The 11,738-nt window shown below is 34.8% G+C and overlaps 1 protein-coding gene across 3 annotated transcripts in view; it reads left to right on the forward strand.

Moving 5' to 3' along the window:
- QSER1 (glutamine and serine rich 1) overlaps window positions 1-3,148 on the forward strand; it is an 80,575-nt gene extending 77,427 nt beyond the window's left edge. For all 3 annotated transcript variants that reach the window (XM_042904597.1, XM_042904598.1, XM_042904599.1), the window contains exons 13-14: window positions 676-771; window positions 1,748-3,148. In XM_042904597.1, the coding sequence (XP_042760531.1) occupies window positions 676-771; window positions 1,748-1,888 (237 nt within the window). In that variant the 3' untranslated portion in view covers window positions 1,889-3,148. The remainder of the gene's footprint in view (window positions 1-675; window positions 772-1,747) is intronic.
- Window positions 3,149-11,738: the final 8,590 nt, after the last annotated feature.

The following is an 11,738-nucleotide window of genomic DNA, read 5'->3' on the forward strand; positions in this document are numbered from 1 at the left end:
AAAGAGCCATCCAGATAATGTAATACTATGTACTTTTTAAAAAGAGACTCATTCATTCTTTCAGTAAAATATTTTGAGTGCCTACAGTTTGCAAATACAGTTCTAAGTACTAGGAATATAACAGTGAAAAATGGTCAAAAATCCCTGCCCTCATATCATTTATAGTGGCAGGGGGGATATATGTAATAAATAGATATTCAAGTTTTAGTTAGGAAAAAATAAGTTCTAAAAAATAGAGTTGCAGAACAATATGTATAGTAGGATTTCCTTCCCGTTACAGAATGAGAGTTATTAATACGTAGTATACATCGAGGGAAAATATGAAAGAATATATACCATGCTGTTAACCTTGTTTATCTCTAAAGCAAGAGATTATAGATTCTTTTACTTTATAAGCCATCTTACATGTTTACTGTTTAAATTTTTTCTATGTTTAAACTTTTTGAAATAGTGTGTGTTTATATTCAGGAAAAAGAGTGAAGGTTTTAAAATACAATTTAAATTCTTAATCGAATAAGCCTCTTGTCCATATTTAAGTGTATATCTAACCATATTAGATATGGTTTATTTTTAAGATTTCCGTTGAGACTTTTGGTCTAGTGTTCTTGGAAAAAGTATTCGCAGCTCAAACATTCCATGAAATAAATATACCTATAAACTCTTTTCTTTTTATAGGAGTTTGCTGTTGATCCAGAGAAAATACAGCTGTATTCTTTGTATCATTCACTCCATCATTACAAATATCATGTTTATCTGATATGTAAAGATGAGGTAATTTTTTTCACTTATTTAAAAATGAAAATTTTTTCTGAACTTTTAAGGATTCCATACCTATCGTGGTTTTTTAATGTTTTAAAGAAAACTGTTGAAAAATATGTCTCTCTATTGTCCTGTAAATAATGTTATTCTGAGTATCTCTGTTATGTGTTGTGCTCATATTAATCTGAGGCTCTTAGGGAAGCTGTAAGTGGTAATGTTTTTAAGCTATTATGCTTACTTACCTTGCCATAATAAATGGTACTTTATTTCATTTTCTTCTCCCATAATACAGAATGATCCTGCTTTAATTCACTTCAGTCACTGCTTTGACATCCTGCTGTCTTCCTTATCACTAGAATGGCCTTATCCCACTTAATTGCAGAGAAAGGGGTTTTTGTGCCTTGGCAGGAAGAAATGATAGTTAAAATTTAATTGTAACTTTTAAGTATCATAATTGAGGTTGCTCAGAAATTATATATGACCATATTACCACTTTGTAGGTGGGATAATAAAGTTCAATTTCCTCAAAGGTTTAATGGTTCTAGACAGTAGTATCTTTTTTGACTAGCACTACCAGTTTTTTAATAAAGAGTTAAGTTGGCCCAAGGCTATACTTGATGTGTTTGATGATAATGTGCTGGAAAGATGGTCGTGCAATATATGTTGACTATTTTTACAATGCTCTGAAATGTAGAATTGACCCCAAAATTGGTCACTTAAATTTAACACAACTGGAAGCAATTGAGAAAGTTTGAGCCATTTTTTTCTAGCTTCCTCCTTGCCCTCCTGGAACTAAAAATGATAGGATTAGACTTCACCTGAATTTATGTGACATAATCATTCTCCATGGATGGAATTTGTTTTTTAAAGCAGTATTTGTAGGTGGATTCATAAATCCTTTTCATTCGAGATCTAGAAACAGTGAGCTCTTATTAAGAGCTAATAAAGGGATAAGTATAAGCTAATGTGGCAATTCTCTTTATTTTAGATTTCTTCTGTGCAGAAAAGAAATGAAGACTTAGGACAGGAAGAAATTGTTCAACTTTGTATGAAAAATGTAAAATGGGTAGAAGACCTATTTGAAAAATTTGGAGAACTTCTAAATCATGTACAGCAGAAATGTTCCTAACATTTCCACAAAAATTCCGTCTATTTTATAGCACTAATGAACTGGCAGAGGCGGGTGGTCGAAGGGGGTGCAGAGCCTCAGATAATTGAATGTCAGGCAGTGGTCTCCTGCGGGCACACCTGCTTTGACCATAGAACTTGCATCATGACCTCTGCTGAAGGACAGCGGTGCTGCCCAGGAAGTCAGTCCTTTGGAAATGGACCTAAAACCCTACCACGTTTTTATCCTAATGAATGACTTTTCTATTTTGTAAACCATTGGGTAACTGAGTTTTATTTTCAGAAATGTTTTTTGACAAATGATGAAGCATGCACTAAATATAATTTTTCTTTATGGCTAGAGAAATAACACTTACGTAACTTGATTATTTTTTCCTGACTCTGACTAAATACCAGAATGAAAGAGAGGTGGCACAGAAAGCATATGTTTATATTCATGTCTGGCCACAAAATGGAAAGTATTGTACATTATGTAAACAGATCTGGTGTGATGTGACATTTTGTATGAGAATATCCTCAATTTAAAATATGAAATTCAGAAACTGCATTCTGCTTTACGAACTCCTTTTACTCTTAACATGTTCAGGAAACTGGATGTGGAATTGGTGCAATTCTAGGACTGCTTTTTGTGTCAAATTATATTGTAATGAGAAAAACAATGACATACTATTTTCCCTATCTCGAAGAATATTTTCGTTTATACTGTTTTTCCTTTGGAAAAATTTTCAATTGTACATTTTATTTCACTAATAGTTGTATTTTTCACAAGGAAAATGTTGTGGTTATAATTAAGTTTGATGTATCTGTACTACACTTTCCATTATTTTCAGTAAATCTTATTTAGTTATATATGGAATTTCTATTGTGAATTCTATCTTGAGGTAACCATTTTTGTTTATACAGATTTGCTTCAGTGTTATCCACAATATGCATTCAGTACTAGAATTAGTTTAGCTTTATAAATGGAGTTGTGTTAGACACTGCAGTAATTTTCTAATTCATGAAAGTAAATTTCTTACTAAACTAGTACTTGATAAACTGATTTGTCAAATCAAAATTCACCACGTTATACGTTTGGAAGAATGAAATTTATGATTAGGCTACATGCAGTGTTAAACACAGCTTACCTAACTCTTAGAACTGCAAGTGGTAGAACTCTCCTTTGGTGCCTTTCCAACCTTTATACATGCTGTTGTAGCTTTCTTTAGTTTGATAGCTAGTGTTTCAAGTAGTATAGCTGAGACAGTGAATGTATTAGGTTCAACATGACCTTTTGTTTTATTTGTGTTTGCCAACAGGATGCCTTATTTGTTTGAGAAAAAGATTTACTAGTGTCCTTCTAAATGATCTCCTTTTTTAGGATTCTAAAGAGTTGTTAATCATCATACTTTTTGTTTATTTTACCACCGTTTAGTGCCTTAAGCCCTATCAAGAAAGCAGTGTTACTGCTCAATGCCCAAATAAGACATGCTTATGTGGACATTGCTGTTGTCTTGATTTTGAGTTAACAGGCCAACTTCTTATACTTAAAACCTTGCTAAATTGGCAAAGAATTAAAGATAACATGTGACTTGATTTGAGAGTAAAACATTGTAGCATTGGGTAGAAAATGAGTGAGTTAAGCTTACATATTTATTTTTGATGGTTATCTTATTAAAAGCAATAATTCTTAATCCAACAATCCTTGTACCTGCCATTAGATGAGATAATAATAGAAGTTTCTCTCAAGGGTTAAATGTTCCACTTCTGAAAGTTTCTAAAAAGACCCGTTTAAACAGTTGATTTTGAAAACAAAAGTAACCTATTAGATTCATTTTGCCTAACTCAAATGAGAGACTTACCAGTGAGAGCATCATAAAATTAATTTCACCAGGTGGAGAAGAGTAGGAAGCAGCCATATTTCTTTCTGATATTGACTCTGGACAGAATTGGTTTCTTTCGTTTCCAAAGTGCAGAGTAGACAACTACATCTCCTAATGTAGTGTTCTAAGTACATAAGTACATGTCTTTCCTCCCGCAGTTTAACTTTCCTGAATCATTGATGGTTGAAATGCCATCATGCATTTAGGTAACACTTGAAGTACATGTTTGAAATCACTCGCCACATTTCCTTGTTAAGGCCCATGGAAAACAGGTACATTTCCTTAAAGTTAATCTTATGTTTCCTATAGAAAATAACCCATTTCCTCTTCAACTGAAGTTGTCCTCAAAATGTTTGCAGTTGTATTCATTTTAGTAAAACAAGTGTTTTCATAATGTCAGAGGCCAAGTCTGTGATAACTGCCTGAAGGAGACCCAGTTGTTTGGCACTGTCTTCTCTCATTTGATCATTAATATAGGCAAGGGCCTCAAACTCGGGCCTTCGCAAAAAGTGGGACTATTATTATGATAACCATTCATGAGTCCTTTCTTTGTATGAAGTTGAATAAATACCTAGCTGATTAGCATTCACATTCCTTGCCACGGAGTTTGAAATTTGTAGTATAGAAATAATTTTAGGTTGTAGATAGAATTAAAGAGGTAAAGCACACATTGCCACAACCCATGAAAAACATTTTTAAGAAAGATTGGATTTTCCTTCCTGCAGATATATCTGGAAATAATATAAAAAATCAGTTTGTGTTGGTGTTTATTTGTAGTTCAGACTGGTGGTTGTAGAAGGAGCTTCCTTGTTCCCATTTTCATAATAATCCAGTTTCCACTTATTTGATCTCTAATGAAGTCACAAACTTATGATGATGTGAATTTATCATAGTAAGTCAACAATACAAACTGTCCACTCTTCTTTTACACTATCAAATAGAAAACATTGGTGAGGTGCAAAAATCTTAATTTAAAACAGGAGACGTTCAGGTTATCTTTAAGTTTCTAAATTTCTTTAAGTTTCTAAAACTTGAAAATGATAGGTGACTCATACATTATTACTGGTTTCAAAGCTTTCCTCACATTTTTTAAAGTCTCACTTTCCTTTTAATATATATATTTATTTTTGTTGAAACAGCTGTTTTCCAATCTATGATTTTGAAGATACACCAATAAAAACCCAATGTAGCAGCAGGGTTATTAAATCAGCTTTGGGTCCCAAAAGTTGCTTCAGATGTGCAAGTTGTGAATTTTATTGTATTTGTAGAATACAGTTTTTGTTTTGAACTACAGTTTCATCTGCTTCTCAAAAATGATTTTCAAACAGAGTGAACTGTCCCGGGATAATTGCTTCTACCCATGTCAATTGCATTTGACACGTAACTGCACAAATGAACAATGTACACTATTGGTTGTGCATTAACTTACATGTACAACTTTTGGCATCTATGTTCACAAATGCATGTTTTCGAAAATCACCTTTATTTATAAGTGACAATGATTGAAGTTAAGGATACAAAGAAACCTGCATTTGTAGCCCAGAGTTTTAAGTGGTCCATAACACAATGTATGGAAATGTGAAAGACAATTTTGTATATTTGTTTGTTACTAACTCAGATCATTAAAATGAAAACAATTTTTTAAACAACAAAATCAGAATGTTTTGAGGGTTTGTTTGTTTTTTTTAAGAATTGAAAACTGAGGTATTCTATTATCCAAAAGCATCATCATGTTATAGATTCTTCACACAACACCTATTTTGTAAAGTCCTATTGTAAAGTTATTAGGTACAAATCTATATTAACTATTGAATATGTAAAAACGAGTTTATCCTGATTCATTAATTTTCAGAGTAATAATATCCTGCCTTTACCTTCATGTGCTATTTTAAAACATTAAGTATTTAAGTAAATACATGCTCAGCATATTTGCTGTGTTTTAAAATAGTTTTTTCCAAGAATCTTTACACCCAACGTGGGGCTCAAACTCATGACCTGATATCGAGAGTTGCATGCTCTACCAACTGAGCCAGCCAGACACCCCAATTAATTTTGATTGTAAAAGCACTTTTCAATCCTTGACTTATTTTACATTGTTCAAAACCAAATCTTCAATCAATGATCTCTATCAAAAATTGTTTTAAAATTTTGTAACGTCCCTGTTTTATTCTCCATTGGTTGCTAAAATTGTGTTAATTTTCAGAAATAGTCATTATTCAAATATCGTAGAAAATAGTCATTAAAATTGTATTGCAAACCTAAATGATAACACTTCTACACTGCTTTATTAATGTCTTGTTACTTTCTGGTTCTTTTTATTAGTGTTTTATTTTTTATTTATTTTTTTAATGTTCTTTTAATTTTTTTAAGTTTATTTTAAGAGAGACAAAGAGTGCAAATGCGGGAAGGGCAGAAAGAGAGGGAGAGAGAGAATCTCAAGCAGGCTCCCAGCTGCCAGTGCAGAGCCCAATGTGGGGCTTAACCCACAAAACCGTGAGATTATGACCTGAGCTGAAACCAAGAGTCAGACTGAGCCACCTAGGCGCCCCTAAGGTTTTCTTTTCTAATGTTTATTTTAGAGAGAGAGAGCATGAGCAGGGGAGGGGCAGGGAGAGAGGGAGACACAGAATCCAAAGCAAGCTCCAGCCTCTGAGCTGTCAGCACAGAGCCTGACGTGGGACTCGAACTCAGGAACTTTGAGATACGATCTGAGCCAAAGTCAGACACTTAACCAACTAACCAACTGAGCCATCCAGGTGCCCCATTAGTGTTTTTTAAAATGAATTTTGTATCTCAGAGGAGCTCTCTAAAATCAATTATTTAACCTGACTTTCTCAAGAAATACGTGTAATAGGAGACTTGTTTTCCATATGGAAATGTTTTTATTACCAGAAAAATAATAAAGTTACATACTTATTGCATGAAAAAAAGTCACAAAACATGAAAATGTAAAGAAAAAGGTATAAAGCACTCTCAATATTAAGTCTTAACATCAGCCCAGAACATGCTTTCAATTCCCAATTTGGGATGGGTCACAAAATTAGGTATTAGCGATTAGCCCTTTTCTGTGGTGTGACTTTAAGTAAATTCTTAGATTTCAGAGATACTTGTGTTTAAATGAAAATGAAAAGGCACATTCCAAAGGGAAATAGAAACTATCTGGATTATTGTTCATTTTAGGTTTTATATATATATATATATATATATATATATATATATATATATATAATCTGTTCAGTTAGCATGAATAATTTAGAGCTGACCGGTTTCAAATAAAAGGAAGATAGAATTACCTAGTAGTCTGTTGTTAAACCTTACCTATTTTGTGATGTTAATCAGGAGTCCAGAAATTGCTTTGCAAGAATCACTTCTGTTTTACATATAATTTACCTGTAATACACTGAGATGTTTTCACCTGTAGCAAATACAGATTTTCTTTTAATTTAGCTCCTTACAATATTTAGAATAAGGCAACAATGAAAATCATTTAAGACCTAGAATAAAAAATAATGGACATGGTAGAAATTTTTCTTAAATTGTAGCAAGAAGGATCTTTTTCTTCCTTGTCCTTCCTCTCTTCACAATGTTTCTGTGTCTTTTCATTGCTTTTAACCCAGACTCTCATAAAGTTAAAAGCACTTTATGAAATGAAATGTTTCCTCCTTTTTTTCCCCATTTGTGGCCTAGGCTTAAGGAACATCTTTAAATTCCTCAAATGTGTGTTTTTTCTTGCCTCTAGTAGTTCTTGTTCCCTCTGCTGAACTAGTCTTCCTTCATCTTTTAATTCTTCAGGTTTCACTTTAATATCACTTCTTTTGGATCAGATTAGGTTTTAACCCTCTGGCCCAGATTATGTGCCCTGTGATTCCTGTAATGTAGCATTTACCACACTTTGTTATGGTTACTTGACTGGTGCTCTTTACTGTGATATGATAGGACCTACGTGTGTTTTGCTCACCATTGCACTCCCAGCATCTGGTGCAATATCTGATCTCATTAAGTATTTAATGAATAACTGGATATATGAAAGAAAAGTTACATGGAACATTAAAAGGTAAAAACAGGAAAGTACTCACTGCATTTTGCAATAAAGGCATTAATGACTTTAGTGAGCAATGTGCAACTGCAGCGTCAGAAGAAAGCGACAATACCAAGAGTTTGTACAATAGAATATTGGTATTTTATGAAAAAGTGCAATGTAATGGCCATTATTTTTTACATTGTGTCCTCATCTGCAGAGACAGCCCAGGGACCCTGATTTCACATTCCTCTCTTTTGGGCTTGAGACTCCAGCTGGAAAAATTAGAGAACAAAGTTCCAGTAAAAGTGAATGAATGTTTCTGTTAGAAGTACTCATTCTGAGCAAAATACTCGAGAGGGAGTGTTTATCTACTTGGGGAGCATCCTGCAAAGCTTCGTGGAAGTAGTAATGATTAAGCCAAGTCTCAAAGGTTGGGAGAAATTTTACACAAAGCTGGATGAAGAAAAATGCATAATACTTTGTTTTCAGGAAAATGGTTTCTACTTGCCACTAAACTAGCTCTGTCCTCAGACATGTTATGTGAAGCCTAGTCTGTGTCTATTTTCTCATCCTGAAAGTGAGGTAAGAAACAAAGTCTTCTAAAACTATTAATGTTCTTTGATTCTATAGAGACTGGAACGTTGGGAGAAATGCAGAGTTGTTCAACAGTAGCACCAAAGAGAGCAGAACAGGAAGAATGACTTTACCACATTATTTCCAAGCTTTCACTAACTTGCAAGACTTAGATTAAAATCATTAAGCAGGTATTTTATACACACACCCCCCCTGGCAGCGCTTAGTTTACCTTGTGACAGTATAAGATTAGAAACATCTGCTCTCACCAGTCACTTGTGAAGTACTTAAGGTCATATCTACATCATCTTCACCTTTCTAGCTCCAACAGCACGAAGTATTTTACACAATAGGCTCTTAATAGGTATGTGTTGAATAGATGTGTGATTTATACATGAGTGTTCATTTGGACAGTGTTTTCAAGCTGGCCTGTAAGGAGCTCAGAATGCCATTAGTATGGTGCCTGACTGGCTCAGTCAGGGGAGCATGTGACTCTTAGTCTCAGGGTTGTAAATTCAAGCCTCACGTTGGGTGTAGAGATTTCCTAAAAATAAAATCTTAGGGGAGCCTGGGTGGCTCAGTCGGTTAAGTGTCCGACTTCAGCTCAGGTCATGATCTCACGATTCATGAGTTCGAGCCTCTCATTGGGCTCTCCGCTCTCAACACAGAGCCTGCTTCAGATCCTCTGTCTCCCTCTCACTCTCTCTGCCCCTCCCCCACTCACTCTGTCTCAAAAATAAAACAGTAAAAATTTTTTAAATAATAAAATCTTTTTAAAAATGCCATTAATGTCAGTGGTCCATTACCTGCTTTCTCTATCTTTAAAAGAAAACCTCTCATCACTGTGCTTCTCAACAGACCAAAGTCCATTCTCTTAATTTTTCTATTTAATTTCCATTTAATCTATGGAAGTGAATGAGCTATCATCAGAGAGCAGCTGTCTTTAAGCAGTGAAGCAAGAGAATTAAAAACACTAGCAACAACTTAGCCGAAAGAACTTGGCTTTCTAATGTATTTTTTAAATTAACCTTGTTTACATACTCTTTTCATCAATGACTTAAAAACTGTTAATGGGCCAATCAGTAAAAGTCTTTTCAATGCCAGTCCTCCTTTGAGTTTATTAGAAGATAACGTTATTTGATTTAAATAGAAGTCAGGAAGTTAAGGTTTTTTACAAATGCATTAATGTTATCACAGGAGTTTGCAAACAACTCACTATCAAAAAGATTATGTATTAAAGCACCATTCACAAAGCATTGCAAAGCAAAAATTTGTCGTTTTAAAGAATGCCCACACTCATGAGCAAATACTGTGCGATCCAAATGAGAAACACGAGAAGTCATCACTGACTGGTAGCTGAGCACCACTATATTAGCTTTCTTGGGCTGCTATCACAAAATACCACAGACTTAGGTAGTTTAAACAACAGAGACTTACATTCTTACAATCCCAGATGCTGTCAGTCCAGATAAAGGTCCAGCAGTTGAGTTGATGGTGAGGGCTCTCTTCCTAGCTTGTAGATAACTACTTTCTTGCTGTGTCCTCATATGACAGAGAGACTCTCTGGTGTCTTCTAAGGGCACTAACCCCAACATGAGCACCCCAAATTTACGACCTCATATAACTCTAGTTGCCTTTCAAAGGCTTCACTTCCAAGTACCACCACATTGAGGGTCAGGGCTTCAACATATGAGTTGGGGGCAAGGAACAAAAACGTTCAGTCCATGACAATAACTGAGGTGTCAGTTATGACAGAAAAGCTGAAGCCTGCCCTGCAAATAGTCAGCACTGACTGGCTTAAAATTATCTCTGGTCTGGGGTGCCTGGGTGGCTCAGTTGGTTAAGCATCAGACTTAACCATGATCTCACAGTTTGTGAGTTCAAGCCCCACATTGGGTTCTGCTGTGACAGTGCGGAGCCTGCTTGGGATTCTCTCTCTCCCTATCTCTCTGCCCCTCCCCTGCTCACTCTCTGTCTCTCTCAAAGTAAACAAACTTAAAAAAATTATATTAAAAAAAATATCTCTGGTCTATCCAGAAGCAAGAACATAGTTCATATATTACTCTTCTACCATAGAGAAGTGACCACAGTGAAACTCTCTTAGCATAGAGGTCAAAGCCTTGCCACTTTGAACTTCACATAGGCAAAAACAGACTATCAGTTCCTTCCTAAATAAACCCCCCTTTCCCAATTTCTCTCTTCCCCAATTTTCACACCTTTTCTTGAATAAACGTTTCTTCACCTTTTATTTATACCTAGGACCTTTTAATGTTTTTTTTTACCCTATTTTTTTTTTTGAGAAAGAGAGAGCATGAGTGGAGGAGTCGCAGAGGGAGAGAGAGAATCTCAAGAAGGCTCCACGCTCAGTGCAGAGCCAGACTCAGGGCTCAGTCCCACAACCCTGGGATCATGACCTGAGCCAAAATCAAGAGTCTGATGCTAAACTGAGCCACCCAGGCGCCCCAAATGTTTTTTTTCTAAGAATTTATTTTTAAGTAATCTCAACATGGGGCTTAAATCTACAACCCTGAGATCAAGAGTTGCATGCTCCACTGACTGAGCCAGCCAGGCACCTCAAATTGGTTGTTTTTTGAAAATAACTTTTACCAGTTTACTGGTTAATGGATCAATGGAACTCCTCACACTATCATGCCAGATGTCAATCTCCAGCTGTTAAAAATTTTAACTGTATGATTTTATGCAAAAAATTCAATGGTCTATACCATGAGTTTTATACCATGTTTGCATGTGATAAAAATAATAATTAAATGTAATTAAAATAATAGGGAGCATCTAGCTGTGTCAATCCATTGAGCATGCAACTCTTGATTTCAGTTTTGTGGGTTTCAGCACTACGTTGGGTGCAGAGATTGCTAAAAATAAAATATTTTAAAAATTTTATAAATATATATATACACATATAATTTTATATATAATTTATATATATAATTTATATATATATATATATATATAGCTTAAGCAATAAAAATAATTTTTAAAATTCAGGGGTTTTTTGGTAAACTTTTAATTTTTGAAAAAAATTTTTTTAATGTTTATTTTCTTTATTTGTGAGACAGAGATAGAGCGTGAGCAGGGGAAGGGCAGAGAGAGAGAGGGAGACAATTCCAAGCAGGCTCCAGGCTCTGAGCTGTCAGCACAGAGCCCGACACGGGGCTTGAACTCATGAACCATGAGATCATGACCTGAGCCCGAAGTTGGATGCTTAACTGACTGAGCCACACAGGCGCCCCAGATTAGTTTTTTTAAAGGTATTATTATAGGTATGAAATATTAGGGAATACATTTCTCTTTTACCTTTTGTTGTCCCTTAGTCCTTTTTTTCATGTTCCATTTTTTTCTTTTTCTTATTATATGTAACATTTATAAATATTAAC

Source organism: Panthera leo, chromosome D1 (genome assembly GCF_018350215.1).
Source record: "Panthera leo isolate Ple1 chromosome D1, P.leo_Ple1_pat1.1, whole genome shotgun sequence".
Lineage (NCBI taxonomy): Eukaryota > Metazoa > Chordata > Mammalia > Carnivora > Felidae > Panthera > Panthera leo.